General features: G+C 26.6%; 1 protein-coding gene and 1 long non-coding RNA gene across 15 annotated transcripts in view; one reads left to right on the top strand and one right to left on the bottom strand.

Moving 5' to 3' along the window:
• LOC111619461 (coiled-coil domain-containing protein CG32809-like) overlaps window positions 1-27,125 on the bottom strand; it is a 147,313-nt gene that overhangs the window by 109,045 nt on the left and 11,143 nt on the right. For 11 of the 13 annotated variants that reach the window (XM_023361176.1, XM_023361177.1, XM_023361180.1 and 8 more), the window contains exon 2: window positions 2,450-2,515. The exons of 1 other annotated variant lie outside the window; for it this stretch is intronic. In XM_023361176.1, the coding sequence (XP_023216944.1) occupies window positions 2,450-2,515 (66 nt within the window). Of the gene's footprint in view, window positions 1-2,449; window positions 2,516-20,872; window positions 21,018-27,125 lie in introns of those variants that run through there. One more of the 13 variants, XM_023361188.1, reaches the window with a different exon arrangement.
• Window positions 22,353-27,125, top strand: part of LOC111619465 — a 15,334-nt gene continuing 10,561 nt past the window's right edge. Inside the window, exon 1 of one of the 2 annotated variants that reach the window (XR_002755756.1) lies at window positions 22,353-22,474. This is a non-coding gene — a long non-coding RNA (uncharacterized LOC111619465). Of the gene's footprint in view, window positions 22,475-22,537; window positions 22,934-27,125 lie in introns of those variants that run through there. The other variant, XR_002755757.1, reaches the window with a different exon arrangement.

Genomic DNA, 27,125 nt, shown 5'->3' on the forward strand with positions numbered 1-27,125 from the left:
TTTTTAAGTAAATTTTTTTTTTTATTATAAAATTAAAAATTTTGTTTTTATTAATTTCTTATTAACAATAAATATCTTCTGAGTACAATTCTTAATAAAATATTAATTTTAAATTAAATAATTTTAAAATTTAATATCCTGCCATCTAGTGATAGATTTTACAACTAACTTTAAATAGTTTTTATTTTTTTTTCTTAATTTTTAAGGAACTCGTTTTTATAATTAAATTTCATGGTTGATTTGTATTAAAACTGTATATTTTTTTATTTAACATACTTTTTTTTTAACTATTAAGTACAGTACGTTTAGTCTGGCCACGGTTCGATTTATCGCTCTCACTACCATGCATTGCATGAGACAACGATAGAATAATTGGATTATAGAGAGAAGCACGAAGATGCCAAGGGGCTGAAGAATATTGCTGTAAAGCTTAGATAGGAAAGCGATACGACAACATTTGCTCAGACATCATCTTTTGATCCCTGCTGACGTCAACAATAACAATCCCTCATCTACCCTTCATCGCGACAGTTTTTTCTTCTTTTTTTATCTCCGTCCTGCAGAACTTATAAACTTGTTAATGGCTCTCTAAATTATGCTGATACGCGAAAAAATTGGTCTCTAACGTCATTCTAAACAGATTTATAACTATTTATAAACCGGTTTAACGTAAATAAGGTTGCTTGTTTCTAAAAATAGCTGTTGGAGTTTGTATATATTGATCCCAATCCTGTACACTTTTCATCTGGAGCAGACTATTAAATGCATTGAATATCCCATTTAAGTTGTACTTACATGAATTTTCTTGTTGGTGTATTTCGGGTCTCTTATCTAGAGCCGTATCTTGATGCCGTTCAACAACTGGTGCCGATTTTTCATTGCTATTTCCCACAGGTCGAGTGGCAGCAAACAAAAGAGCATGAGGAGAAATTGGACAGTTGCCCATGGCATACAGAAAATTGGTCGATGTACTAATACTTGATAATGCAATGAGATTTTAGCAGTCATTGGAGGCACTGATCTCAGCAATCACAGCAAGTAATCCTCAAATAGCATCATGTTCCCAGCATCTCCGTTGAAACAATCAGGTGAGAATCTACCTGGTTGTCATGGTGACCTTTCCATCCAGTACTCGCCAACAGGTGGAGAAGTGACTGCCTCTCTTCCGTCAGGAATGCTGATTGGATGATGCACAGCGTGACTTCACGCAGATTCCCAGATGACGTCACGTCATAGACGTGGTTAAACTATGAGACCTCCAGAGATATTGTAGAATATACAAAAAAATATATAAATAATTCTTTAAAAATTCCTCAGAAAAACATTCAAAGAAGCCAACTCGAATCATAATTCGATGTCATTGACCGCTTTTTCTTATTATCTTACAACATGAAGCCACAAAACAATTCCTAATGGAAGATACGCCCACATATAAGAAAGTAGCCAATAGAACACGAATATTGCAAATGATAATTGACGTCTGCGTCACGTTTGGTTATATAAAATATAAGTTACGCCCATAAGGGATTTTAACCAATAAAAACGTTATAAAATTATATATTAAAGTGTCGATTACAGGATGATGTGGACAAATAACGAAATTGAATAATGATTCAGTACAAAATATATTTTTGAATATGTAATTAGAAACCGAACAGTTTTGAGTCTATCATAAACAGAAACGATTTTCAATTCAGCTAGAATAATAGAAAAAAATTAGTTTATTTGTAGTCTACAGTATAGAATAATAAAATAGTATTAGGGTCTTCAGGTTGTATGAGAAAGTTCTGAATAATAGATAGAATTTCGATCGATAAAGCTTGTCTGGAGAACGGGAATTGTTGCACCTGGTACATAAGAATGAGTGTTTTGTGACTAACAATTTTCTCCTTTTTTTTATATATAAATAGGGTCTATGTGTGTTCCTTAAATCAGTTATTCGCCACTATCTTTGCTTAAATAAAATTACACATCAGAAGTAAAAATGGAGACAAATAACTCATAAAAAAGAACAGTTATATCTCGCTGCAAAAGTCTTTTTTTCCCTTAAAGAATCTATTTCTTAAAACAAAGATATTTTTATTGATTTTTTGAAGCTAAAACTAAATGTAAACTGTAGCGACATTTAATTAGGAAACGAATCCTAGTTAGTTAGCGAGCAACCTCCTTATATATATAGTAAAAATATAAATTAAAATTTGATCGATTGGCAATAATTTCTATTTAGCAATTTACAAACAAAATTATATCGAAGTAAATTGAGTTAAAATTAACCCTAGTTTACTGCCATCCTCCGAAATTGGCTCCTGTCTCTTTGTAGTCAGTGATCTTGTAAACCGAGATGATACAATCACATTCAATTAACATTCTTGGGATCAAAGAAGGTTTTGTTTTCTACTCAAACAAGAGAATAATCGATTTTGTGATAAATTATTAGATTATTACTCACCTCTAACAGCAGAACCTCCGCTGCTACTGCTCGTTGACTGACTTTCCTCGGTTCCCCAATCACTTTCTGTAAAGAAAGCGTGACACCATTTTAATAAATTATATGATAAATACTGTATAAAGAGTTAGTTAATCATTGCTTAAACGAAAAGCGTAGATTAAATTTCAATGAGAGAGTGTAAATTATTTACAGATTCTTAACTTCATAAACAATTCGCATCTTATTACTTTCCTATCTTTCATAAAGGATAAGGTAAATTTGTGTACAACATTTGGCTTCTAACCAACCGTATAATTTGCTTCTATCGAATGTGTTTAATGAGGATCGAAAGATAATTAAGTAAGTTAACTATCGTGCAACTAAGTTACATGCATTTTCAATAACATTATTGCTATCAGTGGCTTATAACTCTTCTAGAATGATACATATCGACTCGTTTAATGCCTAAAATATTGACTCGATTTTGATAGGATAATATCAATTTATATTGTTAATGAGTGGATATGGTATCTACTAAAGCCCATTCAGCGAATTTTGGCAAAGTAATGAATGTTTAAAATGGTTTTTTCCCCCTCTTCTTTTTAGGTAGAAAATTAGGGAGCACCGAGATGAGATAACATCAAAGTGATCATGAATAAATTAAAGCTATTTTCAGATTAAAGCTGAAGAAATCTCCGAGGAGATAACTTGATTTGTCTAAATGAACGGTTTTGTTCTTTTTGTGACGAAATAATTAGTAACATAAGTCATTTTACATCAATTTTTAATATGGAAATGGAGAAGGAGAAGATTCATTGTCATTTATCTCATGCTTCGCTACTCGATTGCATCAAACAGCTTTCTAACATGAGATAAATGTTCATCCAGTGAAAATATTTTAATTATAAAACTTTATAACAATACAGTTTGTATGCGGATTCTTAATTAAGTTTCAATCATTTTGTCAAAGTTTAGTACAAAATTAAACTTCAAAACAACAAAAGGAAATCAAAACTTAGTTAAATATAATTTATAAGTTTACTTCGGTGTTAACTAAATTAATTAAAGTGAATTAAATTATCAAAAATTTATTTTAAATTATTTTCTATTTTTATAAAGTTTAAATTATTTTAATACTTTAAAATCAAATATTTACTCAAATTTCAATTTATTTCATATTTATTTAAATGAATTTTAATTTTATTCTGTTTCCTTTTAAGTGTTGCCATCTGGTGAGCTATTTGTGAAAATTTTCTAAAATATCTACTAAAATTACTTTTTAAATAATAAATTTTTAAATTTTAATGACATTTTAAATCATTTAAATGTTAAAAATAATTTACATTTTTAAAAGTATTTTAAAACTCCAGTTTTTTTTTTTTTTTTTTTTTCAGNGGATGCGTGATTTATTTATGTATTTTATTTTGTGTTCACGTGACAAGTGAGTTTTTTTAGGAGGGGAGTGAAATTTTATTTTTTTTTTCCTCCTCTTCGAATTTTATTCTGCACGCGACATTAATCATTAATAAATATAAATGTAACGAGCTTTTATAAATACTTGATGGAAAGTCGTTCGATCACGTTTCTTATATGAGACGTGAACACATCGACACCTTTACTAGTAATGTTTATTTGTACTGTACGTGATCAAAACTCTGTCACCTAACAAACGTGACTCTCAGACATCTTCAAAATTATCAATTAAAACTATTTTTATATATATAAAATTAGAGTATTCAATTAGAATTTTTTTTATTATTTTTTATTTTAAAATTTACAACTTTCGTTTAAAAAATAAACTTAATAAATTATTTTTAAATGTATAAAAAACGTGACCTGTTATATATATATATATATAATTTTGCTTATTTTGTGAATTTACTTAAATATTTATAGTTTCTAATATATTCAAATGAGTTTAGATAAATTTCATGATATAAAATTTCAAGTCGGTATATTTTTATAAAAATTCTCTCGTATTTTAAATTTATTATAAAATTGATATTAGAAATGAATTTAAGACGTAATCAGTAATAAATTACATAAATAAATAAATAAATTTTCACAAAGATTCAGTTAAAATTGTCCGCCATTTTTGCTATCGTTTAATCAATTTTCGGCTACTTGATTGGACGATATTGACAATCTCGCGCAATTCTGACATCTCGTTAGGGAACCAATGTGAAGAGGCGAAACATATCTTGATAGGAAAAGCGTAGTAACGTGATGGATGAGTCACTCCTGGAGTAACTAAACCCCTATCTGCATATTCATGTCTGGTAGATGGTCTCTCTCTCTCTCTCTCTCTTTCCCCATCTTACAAACGTTACAGTTTAATCAATTCCATACTTTTCTAACAACAATTATCATTTTTATAAAACTTTCTTTTACTTTTTTCATTATTATTATTTTTCTGTGCTTTCTAACTTTTTTTAATTTTAATTTTCTTATGTTTAATGTTCGTCGCTTATTTTCCTTCATCACTTCCTCTTTTTTTTTTTTTTCTTTCATTTTCATTGATTTTTTCCCTTCTTTCTTTTGTCGAAATTTATTTTCAGTTTCGTCGATCTCTCTCTCTTTCTTTCTTTCATTCTTTACTTTTACTTGTTTGAATTTCACTTTCATTTTCTTACATTCTAAATTGTCTCAATCAACTAAAACTTTCACGGATCTCTTTTTTTTCTTTTTCTTTTGTCTTTATTTTTCGTTTACTTTCACTAATCCTTTACTTGTATTCCTTTGAATTTTCTTCTAACTTTCATTTTCTTACATCTACGAATTTCCTTTCACTTTTATTGATTTCAGTTTCCTACATTCTCAATTCTCATTTTTCCTGCGTTTTTATTGATTATTATTTTTTTTTTCTTTCTTTTTTTTCCTTTTATTTTTTGAATTTTTCTTGAAGTTCCATTGAGTTTTTTTTTTTTTTTTACTCTCCTGCATTCATATTTTATCTTAGTTTCTTTAAGTCTTCATTGATTTCTATTTACCTGAATATTTATTTATTTATTTGTATTCCCTTGCCTTTTGTTAATCTTACTTTCGGCATTTTTCTGCACATGTATCGATTCTTATCACATTCATTTTCATCATTGTCATCGATTTTTGACAAGAAAAGGATCGCATCAATTTAGATTTTCATCTTTTTTTCAGTTACAAAATTGATTTTTGTTATTTTTTTTTTTACATAATATTACATTATATACATATATAAATTCCTTTTATCTTATAAAATCACTTCGAAAATATGACTAAAAATTTTATAAAATTATTCTAAAAATAGTAAATATATAACCTCATTTTTTAATTGAGTTACTCTAAGTGCATTTTATCGATTATAAATTCGCATTAAGCATAATTAGGATGCGTGATTTATTTATGTATTTTATTTTGTGTTCACGTGACAAGTGAGTTTTTTTAGGAGGGGAGTGAAATTTTATTTTTTTTTTCCTCCTCTTCGAATTTTATTCTGCACGCGACATTAATCATTAATAAATATAAATGTAATTGTAAAATTATTAATTTATGCCTTTTATCGTAAGAAAATCGTCGAGAATATACGATTTTTACAATATTTTCAACAAGTACTGTACCAGGATGAAAATCTTCATCTACATTTAATTTAACGCAATATTTTGAAATGATAAATCACCAGGAAAATAAATTATATTATTCAGTATGTGTTTAAGGTTTACAATTAAGTATACTTGCAAATATATTTAATCTTTAACGTAATTTGGATAAAATTTTTATCAGAAATTAGAAGTTTATATTGTTATACATAAAATGGGATTGTTTTGACAAGTATCACATTATAAACCACAATTAATTTTAATCACTTGTGATTTAAGGTACACAAAATGTAATTTACTTATTACTGATTACAAATTCAATTATAAAGTTACCAATTTATGCGTTTTATTGTAGAAAAATCATGGAGAAAATGAGCATTAATGAACTGTTCCAGAACAAAAATCTTCATCTATATTTAGTTTAATGCAATTTTATCAAATCAACCTTTTTTTTTATAAAGTAAATTGCAATATTCAGCATGTGTTTAAAGTTTAAAATTAAACACATTTACAAATATATCTGACATTTGATGCATTTCTTACAAAATTTTTTTTATCGAAAATTTATATTATTTTGATATATGCCACATTATAAAATAGCTTTAATTTTAATTATTTACAGCAAACAAAACGTAATTTATGTATTAGTAAGTATAAATCCAGTTGTAAATTAGCAATTTATGCCTTCTATTGAAAGAAAATCATGGAGAAAAGAGCATCAATGAACTGTTCCAGAACAAAAAATCTTCATCTATATTTAGTTTAATGCAATCAACTGAAATGATAAATCCTTAGAAAAATAAATTACAGCATTCAGTATATGTTTAACGTTTAAAATTAAGTATACTTACAAATATATTTGACATTTAACGCTCTCTCCGTATGAAATTTTTATCAAAAATTAGAAGTTTATATTATATAAAATTGGATTATTTTGACAAGCGGTACGTTATAAAACTAAATTAATAATAACATTACTAAAATCAATAGTTCTTATTCTATTCGAGATAAATTAAATTACATAGAACAATACTCTAAAGAAGAATATCACAGCTAACGAATCAATTAATTTATATCAATCGATAACTTAAAAATGCGAGTATTAAGTTTAGACGTTCTCATTTTCCTTTAGATCATATTACATTGATAACATATCAGCCAGTTAACACACAATCACGTGATATACTTGATATTTAACAATTTTAACAAGTAAATAGCGTGCATCATATTAATACAGTAACACTCCGTCTAAATCGAAACAGTTGCAGGAAAGTAAAGATTTTGAAACTCGATTCACGAATAATNAGAGTTAAAATTTTTTTTTTCCTGGCGAATAGGCTGATCGAATGATCTGTTCTGCAGCTGACACTTGATAGAAATAATCGATATTTTACTGAAAGTCGAATCACTTATTTAAAATAATTGCTTATTTCCTTTCTTTTTTTAAATTTATTTATTTATTCACTTAATATGCCAAAACTTCCTGCAGTTTTTAAATATATTTAAACATATACTTCATTAATTTAATTACGAATTTTAATTTGTTATGGATATAGAAAAATAAGTTTAAAATTCTTCCTGTAGATATAGAGATTTGTTGAATTTCGATGAGATTTTAAGTAGAAAATCCTTGTAGAAAAATAAAAAATAAAATACATATTGTACTTCTGATTTTACATAATTAAGCTAATAATTATAATCGAGAAACAGTAAAGTTTATGAGTAATTAAGTAATCTATTATTCATGTCTGCTTCAGTGAAAGATGCAAGCATCTTTAATTAGACAAGTATTTTTAAGATTAAATATATATCTATATATTTTTTTTAAATGTTTGGATCTAATCTTAAGAATAATTTCCAAAAAAAAAAAAATTATTAACTTACATATTTAGCACATTTTCAACTAGAATAAAATAGTAATTTCGTGAGAAAAGAAAAAAAAAATGAGACAAAATCTACATAATAATCTAGAAAACCGATTATCTCTAGAAAATATCCAATTATTATTTAGAAAATTAGATTAATAAAAGAGGAAATTCTATGTTTTAAAGTTATTTAACCTTAAAAATATATATATTTTATTGTAGTTTTAAATTTAACACATCTTCAATTATAATTGAATAATTACATTCTGAAACAAATAGTTTTTAATTTTCAAGCATTAGAATTCAAGCAATTTTCAAGCATTTAATTTTCAAGCATGATTTTCAAGCATTAGCATTCAATCAATTTTCAAGCATAATTTTCAAGCATTAGCATTCAATCAATTTTAAAGCATAATTTTAAAGCATTAGAATTCAAGCAATTTTAAAGCATTTAATTTTCAAGCATTAGCATTCAATCAATTTTCAAGCATAATTTTCAAGCATCATTCAAGCATTAGAATGCTTGAATGCAGTTTAATTTTCAAGCATTAGAATGCTTGAAAATTAAACTGTTAACTGGCAATTAATTCAATTATTATTATTTAGAAAAATTGAATTTTTATCTGAATTTTAAAGATATTTAACCTTAAAAATTGTATATATTATTATATAAATTTAGCACGTCTCTAACTAGAAATGAAACAATTGAAATAATTGTTACTAGAAGGAACGTAATCTGTTACCTTTAGAAAATTGATTACTTTAGAAAAATATTCAGTTACTGTTTAGAAAAATAATAGAATTTTTTATTTTTTTTTACAAGCCTTTGGTAATCTGTTACTACGGTACGGACAATAGAAGTAACTGAGTATTTTCAGTACAGGATTAAATTACATCTTACATCACAATAGAAGTAATTGAATAATTTCGAATTGTGAAGAGAACAGAAGTGAAGTAGAAAATAAAATAATTTTATTCTAAAAATAAAAAAATAAAAAACTAATTGAATATATTTTTAACATCCTGAACAAATTACCTTTAAAGTAACTGAGTATTTTCAAGGGATATGATAAATTGTATTGTTGTCAATATAATAATAAAATGAATTATAAAAGTTCTTTGTTGAATTTCTATAGAAATAAAATGAACTTTTCTATACACAATTTAAATTACAATTAAAAACCAAAAAAAAATAATGTTTTAATTAACTTTCAAAATAGTAAATATATTTATATGTATGGAATTTTCTGGCTTTATGTAAATTAATTTAATTCAATTTAGTAAATTTTTAATCGATATTTTAAAGAATTGATACGAATTTATGGTAGATTAAACAGTAAAATTAAATTACTAGCCGCTCAGGATAACTACAAATTTAATATAGCCAAAGGGGACGTGTACAAAATTGACTTTACATAACCGCACTCCTAACTGAATTCGATCTCTCTCTTGATACATCTAGCAGAGAAATATTAGGTTTTTTTTTTTTAAAAAAAAGGAAATATTATTTACAAATACGTACATTTTCTGAAACAATTTCTATCACTTTTCAGCATCTGAGAATCGCCATCCTTTGTGTGTTCAGTTCAAAAAGAAAACAAGCTGATTGCTAACAGAATTAAGGCAAAAATCACGTAGCTAATGACTCTATATCGATCACGAAACAGAAAAGTTATGATATTTTCTTGTTTATTCTTACTAAAAATCCAAACTTTGGATATGAATTAAGGTTTCTTACAAGGTTACAAAGGCTAGAAATTAGTCTCACGCCTGCAGTAACACCTTTATATGTCTCTTGAAAATTGAAATTTATGAAATTTTATCTGTAAGTAACGGTTCCTTTAGGAATAGGATAACTAATTCATGTTCTAGCTCGAATCTATAATGGTTCATTCTTATTTAATCAAACATAAATTATGCATTTTGCTTTAACAAATACTAAACTAGTTTCTAAAAGTCATTGAATAATTCAGTAAAAGCTTTTACAAGTAAACATTTAAACGTCAATAAGTTGTAAGATCGTGTTGTAGGCGATCGATATGATAAGTCGAACATACTTTTTATTTTTTTTTACAGATTATTTTCGCAGTAAACAAATAGCAGATTCTAAATTAGTGCCTGAAATCTGGATATTGTACAAGATTAGATCTCTTATGTATACACCAAGCAAACATTTGGAAGTGAAATGCGATGTTAGCAGAATAAAGAGTATCTGGAGGTATTATATAGTGCGAAAATTCCTATGAGAATCTCTACATCACCAAACAGGACTCGCTGATATAATTACAGCAATGGTATTACTTAGCTCTTTGGTTTTAATGTTAATCAACGTGTAATGGTATACACATATTTCAACATTAAATTCGGATATGAGAAAGTCTATACGTGTAACGTAAACAATCGTGCCTATAAATGATAATATTAATAAATTTATCATCATTTCTTTACTCATCGTCTCTCTCCCTTGTTTTATAAATAATAAAATAATACATTATCAAAATTGGAATGTGTTCTTTCTTCACTTGTAATAAGGATAAATGGAGGTGTTTTTCTATTTATATAACTAATAATATATTATAAAGCTTAAAATAATATATTCCTATTAAATAAATAATAAATAATTGGATATTTTTCAAGATGTTAGCAGTTGCATACAGCTCTCTCTTTCTCTATATAAGGATAACTGAATACACTTAATTGTTGACATAAAATAATTTATTATAACAAAAAAAAAATTAATGATTTTCTCATGTAAATCTTTAAAAATATTTCCTTAATTATGTCTTAAATTTTCTAATTTATTTATTTTATTATATCTAAAGGGAATAGTAAATTAATCTTCATATTCTGTATAAGAAAGTCGAGCGAATTTGATGAAATTATACCACAAAACCCTTGTAAAAATTGGATCCTTCTTCTTGTAATCTATCATTTAATTAAGTCTTTAATTATAATCACTCCAGAGAAAGGTGAATTATAATTTCAGAGTATTTATAATACTTTAAGCGTTAATCAAAGGGATAAAGATACCATTAAAAGAGAGAGAAAAAAAAAACTGAAGATAGGGGTTTCTTTTTTTTTGAACATGAAAGTTAAATATGCAGAATATACTAGTGATTTAATGTTGTATTTTCGGATTTTGGATAATTGCGGTCATTAAATTCTGATTAAATGTTTTCCTCGTTAATGATTAAGGATGTTAAGCGTTTAGTAAACACTGAGGAAATGTGATAATGCAATCTGGCTATACGTAAAATCTGCAGATTTTAATAGTGTACCAAGTAAGATTTGATATCATTGAATATGGCAAATGATGTAAATCCTTGCTTAATAATTTACGACGCGATTATGGGTCCTAATATTCCAATTCATAAGCCTCAAAAAGCATTTTTAGATAGCTTCAACTCACTTTTCGTATAATCTTCGTCACAAATTAAGTAGAATATATATATATATATATATATTCTACTATATATATATATATATATTTAAAATATTCTGTTGATGTTTTACTTATAAAAATTCAAAATATTCAAACTTTTTTGCTCATTATATCACATATAACACTGTATAATAAACGATAAACTTCTCTAGAAAACAATATAAACTAATAGATAAATCCATGAATATTCTTCAAAAAATCCTTACTAAATTGAATTTTAATACATTAAATCATATTGCAGTAAAGTAATTAACGAAACTAAATCGATATAATTATACTTTAAAACCGATTAAAAGTTTAAAAAGTGATTTTTTTTAAAAGATTTATATTAAAGAACACGTTGAAAATATAAATTAAATTGAAGAATTCGATAGCTAAATTATTTTTGTGGCTTCATCTGTGGAGTTAAATCGATCGTTTTAGCGTATTATGTCAAAAAATAACCACAAAAACCTTGAGTAATTCTGAGAAGCGAGCAGCAGTTGGCTCAATATTATTATTATAATACACTTAGACTATATTGAATGACTGCAATACGAGTAATTAATCTTGTAATTAATATTTCATGCTGACAATTTATAAAATTATTCAATTATTTTTAATGAATTACTCGGTTTTATATACTTAAATATGAAACGTTTCTATATGTTTTCGTTCTGTTTTAAATCGAATTATTTAAAATATATAATCAATTGTTGCGTGCAAATTAATTCATGACCTTTTTAAAATATAAAATTAATACTTTTAAAGCACGAAAACCGAATAATTCTGACGTAAAAAAAACATTTTTTATATTTAATTTTCGTGAATTAATATCATTTATTTTTACATAAAAATTGATCCGGAACTGTTTTAAAATTAAAAAAATATATATATATTAAATATAAATTAATTAAACTCTTCGTAACTTAACTTAAACTGAATGAACTGTTGCACTTTAATTCATCAAATATTCCATATCTTAACAGTATCATCAATTATGAAACGAGAAGATGTCCTTACTAGCAACCATTTCCTTCCTGCATTGCATTAGAAACCATTTTAAACGGTTAATGATTATAAAAATTTCCTGTTCTGTATCATATTCGCCATTAAATTAACACAGACGAAGCTAGAAATCATCATGAATTAAAGTAGGTTTCTTTTTTTTTTTTATCAAAAAACAAGCGAACATCTTCAGAAAATCATTGAAGTGTTTATGCTGAGATGTCTCTTCAGAAATTCTATAAGTGTTGTATGGTGTATTATAAAGCACAGAACATTTACCTTTCTATCTCTTTATCACTTCAGTTCACCACAGATTATTTTCGTGTTAAAAGATTCCTCCGCATCCTACCTCATTGTTTGACAACATAAAGAAACGATTTACTTGATAATTTTTTCGTTAGAAAAATATAATTACAAGCTGTTTCGAAGGAAGGGAAACACTTGAGCCATTTTTCCTCCACTTTTTAAATAAAGAAAATACAGAAAATTGCCTTTAAAATATGCTTTTTGATAGTCCCAACAACATCATTTTACAGAGAAAATTTAATATGAACTGTACTCGAAATGGTTTTCGATAGCATTCTCCTAAGAATTGCGTGAAATTGCTAGGGGCTAAGTATATATATATATATATGTATATAATATATTTTAGTAGAAAGGTTTGAATTTCTAATAAACAAATTCACTTCTAAGCTCTGTATAAAAGATACATATACGATCGATATGCCTTACTGCTACAACAACAAAATAGATTTTTATAGAAGGATTTTTAAATGGGATTAACTTCAATCTGGTTTATGTTTAAAGTAAAATCTTTTATTTTTAACTCGGGAAATCCTTAGAGGAGTACAAATTTTATATATATATATTAGGAAGAAGTAATCTAAATCATTCAATTATAGTTAAAAATAATTATTATTATTACAGACGTTTATAGGAAGATTTAGATAAATAACGAACGAATTTGTTTTATTTAATTGAAATTTTTAAATAAATTAGTAAAATTTAAGGATAATGATTTAAGAAATTATCAAAAATATTTAAATTCTAACAGAAAAATATGAATAAAATATGTATATAAAGCTTCCTTGTGTGTTATAGTAGCACGATTTCTCCTAACAAAATAATAAATATTTAATGTATCATTGCTATTTTAAGTTTGGTTTTAGCAACTAATCTCGAATACATCTGCATATTTATATTGTATATTTTAAATATTTTGAAGGAATAAATAAAGAAAATAGCTTTTTTAATACCTAGAAAACTAAATTGTAACAGTAAAAAAATAAGAGAGTAAACGTTAGCATTTTTTTTTGTTGTTATAACAATAGAAATTTCGATAGAATAATAAAAAAATATATATTTTAATGCCATAAAACTATAAAATATTCATCTATTAAAAATATTTTTCATATAATAAATTTTCATCGTATTTTATTACTACAATATTAAGAAATTTTAATATATTATTGTTATTCAGAACTCATCTCTTAACTTTCCTTTAAACTTTTAAACAGTTTTACATATTTATTATTGAAAATATATATATATATATATCAAAGTATTTTCTATATAAAAAATCGATACAATTTAGAAAAAAATAAATAAATATCGTATTGAAATCCAAAGTATACTTAGAAATTCTAATTTTAAGCTACTAAACTGTTGGCATTCCAAGTACATTTTAGGCAAACTATGCAAAGTATAGGGTGCAGATGTTACTCAGATCTTTAGAATTGCAGTGGGTCTATATACTGAGGAAACAAATAATGCTTTTATCAGTATATACTGTATGTCCGAATCAAAATTGATCATTATTTTCGTATAATGTTCGACAGTTTAGAAGATATTTTCTTTATTCTTTTCTTATCTTCTATGTACTGTACTTATGCTGACATTTGCAAATGAAATGTTCAAAACTCTACTTTATTTTATACTAAAATAAAATTCGCTGAATAGTCGCAAATGGAATACCAATTCTTCACTTTGCATCTACGAGTTGTTGAAGTTAATTTCTTTTTTTTTTTGTGTGGAATTGGTTAGTTATAAAAGGTATTAAACATAGTTTAATATGCTAAATGCCATGTTTTTTGTTTGCCTATTCGTCTAACTTGTAAGTGCGATAAGTTTTAAAGGAAAAAACTGACATGCACTAACGATTCGGTAGTAAATTTAGAAGAAAAAAACGCGATTTTCCACTGAAAATCTTAACTCTGAAATATTTTTTCTAGCCGTAGGTCAACGACCATTGTCGAATTTTACGATCGGCACTCGTGTTCTCGATTACCAATTGGTAAACTTAGAGAAAAACAAGGGGAATTTACTAAAAACTATTTAAATCGACTGACAAAATGATCCGATTTTAAACCAATCTCTAGTCATTGATGCATTAACTCATTTATGCATCGATTCACGCCTTTATAAATATCAGAACAGCGTGTAATTTTCGAATATATTTTGATAATTTGGCGAATAAATTTAATTGGTATCTATATCCTTCCTACCTGTTATCGGAAGACAAATGCTTTCGGAAAGAGATTAGAAAGTTGGTAACAACTTTTTCTACTCTTAACTACCCCCGTTTTCAATCTCTGTCTAGTTGCGAACAAAATGATAAATTACTTAAATCATTTGATACAGAGTGCTATCTAATGCACTATTAGTCAAGTTTGGTTGCTAGAATGGTATAATCCATCTTTTTCTGTCAATATTCCTAGCCAATAAATGATTTATCCCGGTGGATTAATGATGCATCCCAAAAGGAAGAAGTTTACAAACTCGTAAAGGGTTCTTATTTCTATAAGAGATTACTGTTAAATACGAATTTAAAGCATCAGAATTCGTCTCTCTGCTCGGTTTCGTATTATTGAAATGAAAGATAATTATAATTCACTCCGAAATTATGATCGATAATGTCACCAAAGGAAAAGTGGAAAATGTCGTATAATCAACATGTTGTAAGGAATCAAGTACAATTTGTAATTATCAATTAGTATCTTTGTCCAGTTTAGTAGTAAACAGGAGAAAATTGATTTACAGGGCTTTGATTTGCTGATAATTCTATTCGGTATCAATGTCGATTCGGCAAATTTACTAACAAATGTGTTTATGTTAGATGTGTCCTGTCTCCTCTATTCTCTTAATTACGTTGATTCTATAATAATATAATAGGTAATAATTAAATATTATTTTGTAATAAATAGAGAGAAACTATCTCGATAAATATTAATAAATTCAATAGAATTGAGATTTTGAGAGACTCCATTTGATTGTCTTCTCGTCCAAACCTTTATAAACAATATACGCGATTTTATTACTCGAAAACGTCGGAAATAATTGTAAAATGTAGGTAGAGTTTGCTATAAAGTATTTAAAGTAACATTTACAATAATAATTTAAATCAATTTAAAATGGCTTTGGGAAATGGAATTTATTAATTTTAGTCAAAATGTTATTTTCTCTTTGGTTTCCTAAAGCGAGAAATTATGGAAAATGTTAATGAAATATGAAACATTTCATCGTAGAAAACCAATCAGAGTTAAGAACGAATAAAAATAAAGATATTAAAATCAAATAATATTGATAAACTCAAGCAAAAATTCAAGAAAAATGTTGAACTAAGAAAGCGTATCAGCCCAATGAGGAAAAGAAAAAGAAATGGAACCTGTTTTGCTATATTTATCAATAATTTGTTGTTATAAATAAGTAAAGAATTTAGAAATAAATTATTGTGTTTTGTTATTTTTCATACAAAAGGTTTAAATTTTATAATTTCAAAACAAGAAAAGCAATTAAACAAAAATTTATATAATAAAAACAAGTATAAAAAAAAATAAATCAAAATTTTGACTTATATATATATATATATATTCATTAAAGCAGGTTATTAAATCTAGTCTAATGTTAATATAATTGTCTTTCTAATGAGAAATAGCTCATCATTAACATTTAACAGTACATTTAAGTTTAATTTTGCTGTTATAGTCTATTAAAACACGTTATAAAATGAAGCATATTTTACAATTTTTGAAAATATTACTTGTATATTTGCTCTTATAATAATAATATAGAATAGTATTATCAATTAACGTAACTTAAATCATACAAAATTACTAAAATAAACGGATATTCTAGATAATAAAAGAACTCATCGAAATTCTTTAATAATATATAAAATCAAAAACTGTATTAAAAAATGAAAATTTATTTTAAAAAAACTCTTGATATAATTTCTTTAATATTAATTTCGATCGATTTTTATCACAGTAAACTGATAAAGTACGTTAGGATACAAGAATGATATTGCAGCATCCCAGAGAAGAGTTAGAGAGGGAGAGAGAGAGAGAAACTTATGGATAATTTAACAATATTGTGCATTTCTGTATAGAATAAAACACTTTAAAATAAAATAGTTCACAAATAGCCTTCTAAAAGTGGAACATAGAATTCACTTCAATAAATGTAACTGAAGAAGGAGGATTTTTTTATATAACTATGAAGAAAGAAAGGAAAAAAAAAATGGAAAAGTACGACTTTAAGACATCTGCCACTTTACATTATATTCATTCCTTGCCATCTGCAGTTTTTCTCTAAACTTGACTATTTCAGAGACTTTCTTACTCCTTCGTCTCTGCCAGAATTTATTGGAATTTGCTCAACTTGGTATCTATCATATTTGCTTTTCGACAATATCTGGATACAAATCTCCCACAAACATTTTTTTTTTTTTTTTGGTCCCCTTCTTCTCCCATCTCTGGAGAGAAATTAATATTTTAATAATAACAAATTAATTTAATGAGATTATTAGTTTAAAATTAATTTACTAAATAAAACTAAAATCTAATTTACTCTAAGAATATTGTTTAAATCAATATATCGAGTAGTTTTAGATAAGAAAATGCTTTAAGCAATAGTCGATGATTAATGATCTTACTTATAGATTACTTTGTGTTTGATACGTTATTTAAAAAAAAAAAACAAATATTCCTTAAATTATTAATTTTTATTGTTAAATTAATACTTTAAAATATTACAAAGGTCATAGAATTGTAAAAAAAGCCATATATTTATACTGTAAAATAGAAATTATATCGAGTTTTTCCATCGTTTAACTTATAAAAATGTAGATTGGCTAAGATAGAGTTTAAATTATTCTTCTTTTATTTATAAAATTTATCAATTTTTAAAAGGAAAATCCGAATTCTTAAATATGTTTTCTGATTTTTCACATGAAAATCTTTCTTATTATTAGGTGTAAAGCTTACTCGAGGGTCCAGATTGAAGAAATGATGGGAATGAAGGAGCGAAGAGGAAGAAGATAAGAAAGAGGAGAGAAGATCCCAATGGGATACTGAGCAGATAGGGTAAATCAGAAAATACTGTATATAAAAAAAAACACAGAAACTGCAATATTTTAGTTGTTTTTATATAAAAATATGTCCTCGTTTAACTCGTAATATTTGCTTTATTTTTTTCAAAAAAAATACTGTTAATATGCAAGTATGTGTAGTTCTGTTTGGTATCTTTTTTTATCTGCTTGTATTTTGTATTTTTTTCAAAAAAAAAAATTCGTTTTTTCTTGCTTATGTTAAAGACTTGTAAAGTTACTGCAATTTAATCTAATTTAATTTAATTTTAAGTTTAATTGATGTACTATTTGATCGTATATCATTAATTTGTTTTTATATCTAAGTATTAGTGTATAACATTTATCGTATATTATTTTTATTTGAATTTTAATTAATTTTTTTAACGGTTTATCTATCGAATCGACAGTGCTGCCACTTTTCGTACGTTTTTTCATAAATGTTTCAAATGTTTTTCATTTCTTTAGAAACGAATAAGTTATTAAATGTTTTTATTAAGGTATATCAAACACGATTAATTATTTCGTACTTTTATCCGTTGTATTATATCATATTATATAGTATGGGTCAACTTTACTTACGTGGACTGTCATGGCCGCACTTTAGTAATGTCGACAGCAATCATCCTTCGAATTTCAATGTAAGCGGAGTTGTTAGTAAATTTGAAGGTTAGATTAACTATATTTTTAGTAGACGTTTGCTTTTTTTTAGTTTGTTCAAGAGCTACCGTGAATCAATAACTAGTGACGTTAAACACTCGGCGGCCTGCCTGCGGCTCTCCTCCAGGAGGTCCATTGGGAGCATAACAGTCGGAAGCGAGGTTATTTTTGCACTTAAGTGTTAAGTACTTATACTCGAAATGCATCTTTAACTAAGTTTGAAAGTGATTATTAAAGACTAACTTTTTTGTAAAAATCTGGGTTTTTTTTCTGTCCATCTTGGTGCGATAAGCCCTCCAAATTGTTAAATCCTATTTATTACGCTATCTAACTTTATCTAATTTAATATAAAAGTTATTTTTTAAATTTCTTTTTCTTTTGCGTCTGGTCAANGGATTAATTTAAACAAGTGAAGAAAAAATAACTTTATCTTGTTAGTACGTAACTTTCTTTGAGTTAAAGCAGGTTTTTTTTAATAAGATTTTAAAATAATTGTAAAAGAAAATTGTTACAAGGAGATACAGTTGTCTGTTTAAGAGGTGTAAGAGCGATTTGAAAGATCCTTTGCAGTATAAAAGTCCTTATAGTTAGTAAAATCCTTTTCGTGAATACTTCAGCTTTTGAATTGCATTAAAAAAACATAAAAAAATCTAATAATTTTCACTCCTTTAAAAGGACTACAGTAAAGGATTTTTATGGGTATTATAAATATAAAAAAGAAAGGTATTTCGCTGGTTTTGAGAAACTACAAAGTATCCATTGACAGGCTTTAAACCACTAGAAAAATATTTTTTCTTGGGGTTAGAAGAGTTATATAGAAGTCATTTCTGTGAATTCTAAAAGGAGCAATAGAACATACTGTTATCAAGAATTTTTCATGAGTGTCGGAGGCAACATAAAAGGCTCTTTTGTTGATTTTCAAAGAAAGAGATCTTTCTTCAGAAAATAAGTCTACTTCTTGGGTCTTATGCTATAGAAATGTGTTTTTATGGGTATAAGAACAGCATAAAAATCATTTCTGTGGAATTTAAACGGATCTAAAGAATAATCTATTTCATGGGATCTTGGGAACTATAGACTCTATAGATATTATTTTATAAGTGTAAGAGTATAAATGACTTTTTAAGGATCATTAATTAGTTATTTTGTAAATATCTGTTCACATTCTATGAAAATATTCCAAAATTAAGTATTTTAAACTAGTAATATTTTATTTATAGCTAGTTATATATTGTGATCTCGTGTATATCGAAACTACATGAGTGGTGGCTCTTGTATAAACGTCAAAATATATTTGTAAATGCTTAAAAACTTCAAAAGAATGAAGAAATTTTCAGTAAAAATGATTTTGTAGTTCGTTAATATGCATACTCTTCGGGGCAAATATGCAATTGCCGCATTAAAATACCAGTCAAAAGCAAAATGCATTCAGTCGTCACTCCTAGTTATATTCTATGGGAGATGACACAAAGGAAGTCAATTTTTCGACATCGAACCGTACTCTACGGTTCTTAAACCCCGAGGTGTTGCAGCTTACGTTCAATGATACCTTTAGACGTTTCCATGGCAACAAAGAGAAGTAAGAGGGGGGACAAATCCACATCCGGTGCTCGAAACACGATTCTTCTATTGTCATCTGAGACGATAGCTACATATCGTCAATTGTCTATTCTATCGTGAAAGATTATGTTTCGATTCATTAACATATATTTAGAAAAAAAATCCAGCCAAGAAAATCAAAATACAACTAAAAATACATTCTTCAAATGTGTAAAGTTTGGGATGAGTCAAGGCAAGCTCCGTCCAAGATGAAGAGAATTAAATAAACTCATTAACTAGTCTAATTAACTAAAATTATATGATCCACTTAACTAAATCATCATTAAGAATCAAGTTTCTGTTACGTGCAGCTTTTATGGAGATAATAAATAAGATATAGGAGCCAACTGGAGCATCTCGGAGAGAGGAATATAAAGTCAACTCACCCGCATGAGGAGAACTTAGATTATTGAATAAGCTTATCAAATGAACTTTGAAAATCGCAGTGACTGATAAAGACTTCAAGAATGGATTCTGGATTATTAATGGCTCAGGTTGACTCCTGTCACGTGGCACACGATACAGATCTAACAGAGCGTGTGATTCGAGAGTTTCGACTTCAAGAATTTCGATCTATGACGCAATATTCACAAATTATAACATTTGATGCGTGACAATATTTAACATGATTATTATACATTTTTTTTTCTTTCTTTCGGAAACAATTTTAACTAAAGAAAAATTCTATTTATCATTACTTTTCTAACCACTAAAGTATGCGGAACAAATGCAGCTGTTGTATAAATGATCCTTCAACCTCACGATTCCGGTCAGGACCTCCAACATCGACTTCTCCATATACACAGTTCTGACTTGGCTTTCCTCTACAAAGATTTATAGCTATAAAAAAAAAAATACTTCCTTGACCTATTTCTAATAATAATAATAAACCTCTCTCGAATTTGTCGCGATACATGTTTAATCGACTGATAACGGCGATATAAATCTACTTACCTATAATTGTCTCGAGTGTGACCATGATAACAGCCAGAACAGCCATGTAACTTTGAAGCTAGTTGTCGTTTTTAATACTATTGGACGTCTCAATCCGGTCACGTGACACGACACGTTACTATTTTCCACCCCTAGCTTTGTGGAAAATCTAATGTTTATCCACAGAGATAAGTTTATAGACCCGCTTCATGCGGGTATACACGTGCAGTTTGTGTTGTAGAAAAACAGTAACACCTCAACAATACTTTTACGTAAGACAAATAGTGTATTATTTAACGTTTCTAGTGTTTAATTGTGGAATTTAATAAGTTCCAGACACTAAAATAACAAGCGATAGCAAAACAGCGACCCGGTATAAGGGAAAGCATTGTAGACATTTAACCTTGAACTTAACACATCTTTAAGTTTCCCCATAGTCTGGGTTGAGTCATCGTATGGAATGCTGGGATACGTCATAGTGGCGTCTTTGTTCTGCTACAGGGCGTTCACCCTCTACTCTATAGGGGTTACTATGTCGCCCTTTGACCCGCTACCGGGGCTATCTACGAAATTATTCACTACTAAACACGGCTCTTAATTAATTCGCCCTCCCACTAGCGCATAAATTAACATAATTAGCTCATAGGGAGAGCGAAGAGAGAGCGCTTGTAACCGCTCACGATACAAGGGATTTGGGAGCATAATTGAAAAAAAAACAGAATCGATACTTTCTATAAATATCACGTTCTAGAAAAAAGTAAAGCCATCAAACTGTATACTTATCCCGATTCGTGTTTCGAGTCACGAAGTCACCGGTTTTAGAAGAGTAACGTGACTCAACCATCCCGAATCAAGCTTAGTAGTGGATCATTCTTAGAAAAAAAAACGCAGCAAAAGTTTGATACTTACAAAAAGTACGAATTACAATAGATCTTAATCGTTGCTAAATCTAAAAAATTACGGGCTTAAAATTATATTCACCTGAACGTATTATACAACACATGACATCTGGTTTAGTTTAATAGCGAAATAGTCACGTGTGTGATACAGGTGCGCTACGTAAGCTACATAAAATAAGTGGTCACCTGATCGTAATTAGTGAACCACAATTATCTCACGTTAGCAACAATGTATTAGATACTTTTCTTCATACTAAAACTACCTGAGAACATACAATAGTACCTTTCAAGGTTAAACGTCTCAAGGTTAATCGATACTCCGTCTACTACGTGTATTCGGTATACAGAAAACACTACTCACCAAGTATTTGTAACACGTAAACACAACAGCTAAAATGGCGTGACGTAACAACGAAATATTCCAAACGCCAAAAACACTACTACGAATCTTCTGCGTTGCTCTTGTGCCGAACAAACTAGGACAAAACTCGTGTAGTGTTTGTCACAACTCAACGCCAATGCCTGGAGCGTGTTCAATTATTGTTGTTGCCTCTACGCTTGCCACGTAATGCCGCTCTGGAGATTAAAAAAAACAAAAAAAGAAAAAAATTAACTGACCTAATTATGTTTAAAGATGGTTGTCGACACAAAATTGACCAAGGATAAACCACAACAAAGCAGTTCAAATTTCCAGTCTTAAGTAATATGTCTACGTCGATATGGGGTATGTTTTTAATAGATTTAATTGTTTAATAATATAAAATCTCCAGCTTAGAATTGTAAAATTTAATTACAATATTCTATGTTGGATAAAAAATAATTTATTCCCTTGCATTACAACTTATCAGTATCACTTTCAGTTAATTCGTATCATATAACAATTCTGACTCATTATTTATTAACTTCTGACTTTCTAAACAGTCGGGTGATTAGAAAACTAGTAAAAATTTTTGCTGATGTTAACGACTAAACAGCAAAAAGATACAGAAAGTTAATAACATGATAATCTATATAAAAAGGATGGCATCATCCGGATCAACATCACCTGTTGTCATGGTAATGAAGACGGTGCCATATAAAAATTCACGTTCATGATGGGAATAGCAAAAATGTTACTTAAAGAAAAAGGCGAAGATAAAATTTATTTTGGAAACATGTCAGATTTTCTAATTCTCCTGACACGGTAAGAATTTTAATATTCTTTTCTCATTAAATTCCTTTTATGAGAGGATTAATAACGGATTTAAATACTCTAATGTGTCAGCCATTAAGAAACACTTAAAATAGATTATATATTCATAAATGTGTTTAAAGTAATATTCCACTACCTCATTAAATACAAATTAAAAATACACCTCAAAAATTTATATTATTTATTAAAACGGTGTATTTAGATACGTTACGATATATACTTATAAACCACGAATAATTTCGATTACTCTTTATATAAATAAAATATAAAATTTTATAAAATATTGTATGAATATATAATAAATATTAATACCAAGCATATATGCCGAATAGACTAAATAATAAGCTTAGAAAATATAAGAAACTGATACGAACATTCATCGTCATTTGCGATAAACACTAGACATCATCTATAAGAGATTTCAACAAAATGGATGTCTGAGGAAACAGACAATTAAACGTGTCTCGCCTATTTTTATTTATCCAATTGACTGTACTTAAAATCTTTAATTATATTTATTTCATATCATAAAAAGACTATTTACCTTCATGAGAATTTTTACATATAATTAGACTTTTATTACATGTCTACTATTACTTCTTAAGTAACGTTATAGAAGTTTATTATAATGTATTATTAACAAGATACGAAGAATATTCAAAAATAATGGTTTCTTATGCTTTCGTCTCGCCAAAAGACAAGTAAGAAAATGTAAAACATTTATTTAAATTTCACACTTCCTGTCGAAACGTGTAAAGTTTGAATAAATACACTGTAATGGTTTCTTACGCTTGAGATGAAAGCGTAATAAAAAAAACCATTATTTTTTTACATATTCCTATCTTTTTAATTGTAAAAAATTCGTTTATTTCGAAGNATTTCACACTTCCTGTCGAAACGTGTAAAGTTTGAATAAATACACTGTAATGGTTTCTTACGCTTGAGATGAAAGCGTAATAAAAAAACCCAATTATTTTTTTACATATTCCTATCTTTTTAATTGTAAAAAATTCGTTTATTTCGAAGAATTTATTATATATAATGAATATAGAATTTTTTATATTTTCAAATTTTATATAGATTTATATTTAATTTATATATATTCTAAATATTATACGCTATAAAAAGAAATCGTTATTTTGTTTAAGATTTAAGCCAAAGGATTGTAAAGAGTAAATGAGAAATACAATATTTAAACAAGTAAAAGTCCTTTAAAAATACATTAGATAACACCGAGTAAGTGTAAACCCTCAATTCTATAGAAAGAGCCATAAACGGTACATCTAATAAACTTTATATAAAATACAAGGTAAAACAATTTCATTCTAAGTTAATGAAAATTTCGAATGAGGATTTTTTTTTCTAAAAAAAAAAGTATATTATTGTTGGTTAAATTGGTAACAAACGAGATGTATGTTTCTCATTAAACAAAATTCCCTTGGAAACGGCTTCATTAACTCAGTTTATAGACCTTGTGTTTGCAATAATTAAAACAGCAACTTTCCATCTTCGAATAGATTAATTTTTCCAAGATAAAACATATTTAAAATATTTTTAAAAATTATTAAAATATACGTGCTAAACATATATAAACTTAACATCTAATTAGTACAATATTATATATATATAAAAGAAAAAAAAAAAACTGTAAAAGTAAAAGAAATCCTTACTGGATATTCGACAAAGTAAATCTTTCTCGCATTTCTCTGTATCAACATTTACACACCTTTTCAATTTTCTTGAGCGATACTACTATAATTGAACGTGTTTGTCTCCATACTAAATTTAGATATATGATGTATATATCGTTATAATTAATACAGTTATATGTGTATCTATCGCTGTATATATACATACCTTCTATAAGCGTAAATGGATAGTGGCAGTGTTAGCAAACATAGTCGCTAAGGGAAGGATGGATATTCCATATGGATTTGTAAAAGTTGTAGGAGTTTCTTGAGGGAGATTAATCACGTGTCTAACTGATTATAATCTTAATTGGTTAAACTAATTAGGAAAAGACAGACATTAATGAAATTATAGCTGTCACTATTACTAGAAGAATAAATGGTCGAGTTTTAAGACTAGGATGAATGAAAATTGCAAATGGTTATGTTGTAAATTCTAAGAATAAATAAATGAAGAAATAAAATTACAAAATACATCGAGAAAAATCTATTTTATATAACTATATTTAAAATATTATATATAAATAATAAAATAAATTTCTTTAAACGTGTTATAATAAATTACTTGAGATAAAAATTTCAAATATTTTAAAAATATGTAAAAATACGAAAGGAAAATTTCTTTGGGTAAATAAAATATATATTTTTTTAAAACATATTTGAGTACATACAAGGCTTTCTTGCAATATATAAATGCATTTTTTTTTTTACACATAGAATTTTAGGATATATAAAATATATTTTATCAGAAAGATATAGCAAAATTCCGAAATGTATAAACCTAAGGTAAACGTTAAAAATAGATGAAATTAACTTATTAAATTTATTATATAAGAAAATAAGATAAACCTCATCAAATATCATTTATTTTTATCAACGCATTAGGAATTATTTTAATAATATGTTGGATAACAGAATCAATAAATATGTTTCTCGTAAAATATGTAATAAACTTGTACAAAACTAGTTTCTTAGGATTTGCCAAACATGAATATATTGAAAAAAAGGCGAATATGTTCTTTTATATATTGTACAAAATAAATAAACCATAGATATATATATATACCTTATGATATAGATTTACAGTACTATAACTACACAAAACTGAAATCGATACAGTATATTAAGCCAAACGTATTGATTTATTCTCTGTAATTCCCCATAGTTTCATTTGTACAAACAAACATTTTTTAAAAATAATTTTTCTAAAAGAAAAGTAATTAAATACGTTATGATATAACCTATTTATAAATACATTTTTTTTTAAAAATTTACTGCACATCTAACCTACAAAAATTTGATTAAATATTCAAGGGAAAATAAGTCATATTTACAGTAACAGATAACTAAAATATATATATATATATTTTTTTTTTGTAAATTTTTAAGTAATTTCAAGAGAAATAATATGTTTTCTTTTTCTCTTCGTATTATTTTTGAAAGTTTAACAAACGTAAATCAGTAATAAAGTATAAAAAATAATAATAATAAATATAATTTTCTTGTAAGTTTGTAGCAAACTTTATTGCCATATAAAAACCATTATTTTTGTTTAAATGCCAAGCTAAATTTATAAAGAAAATGTAGATAATAAAATTGCATATAAACATATAAGATATTCATGTATTTTCACAACAATAAATTATTTTTTAAATTGTTTAAAAAAAATATATTCAAGGGAAAAAAATTTATTCTTCCTTCCTCGGTGCATTAAGTGAAAATATCATTCTCTTATGTTACGTATGAATTAAAAATAAGCTAAAATTCGTAGTTAAAAGTCATCAAAGATATTTAAAATGATAATTATGATAAATAAGAGAGAAAAATCGTGTAGCATTATCGAAAATATTTTGAATATTTGCCAATATGACACATGTGTTGAGTGATATTTTGGCCATTATCCAAAGTAATCACGCATCACTCTTTAAAACATTCATTACAAATAAGATTTGTTTCTGCATAATAAATAATAATAATAATATAAAATTTATAAATACATCATTATCATATAAAATAATTAAATAATAGTTTTAGCATCATTAAAGATAATAAAATTATTTAAATTGAAAAAAACAAATGAGAGAAGAGGAGAGAGAGAGAGAGGAGAATGAAAAATGGAATGATGCTAAAATTTTTATCATGTTCCTCATATCTTTATTAATAATTTCCAAAAAGTTAGATCAAGTAATTAAATTTTAATAAATTTAATTATTATAAAGCTGAGTATATAAACAAATTTTAATATTTTATAAGTTTATATATAAATTATTTTTATTTTTTTAAAATTTTGACATTCTTCCTTGCTCTTTTGGATCAATACTTTTAAATCTCGTCTTACTTTCTTTATTTATAAAATGTTTATCCTTTCTAAGTTTAAAATTGTTTATAAAGAAAACAGTCCACTTTTTTCAGATTTTATATAAAGTTATCTTTATAAAGAAAGAAAGAAAAAAAAAAAAAAAAAAGGAAACTTAACTAATGGTTCCATCATTACA

The sequence above is a fragment of the Centruroides sculpturatus genome, unplaced genomic scaffold (genome assembly GCF_000671375.1).
Source record: "Centruroides sculpturatus isolate CEXI.00-Female unplaced genomic scaffold, Cexi_2.0 scaffold107, whole genome shotgun sequence".
In the NCBI taxonomy this organism is placed as follows: Eukaryota; Metazoa; Arthropoda; class Arachnida; order Scorpiones; family Buthidae; genus Centruroides; species Centruroides sculpturatus.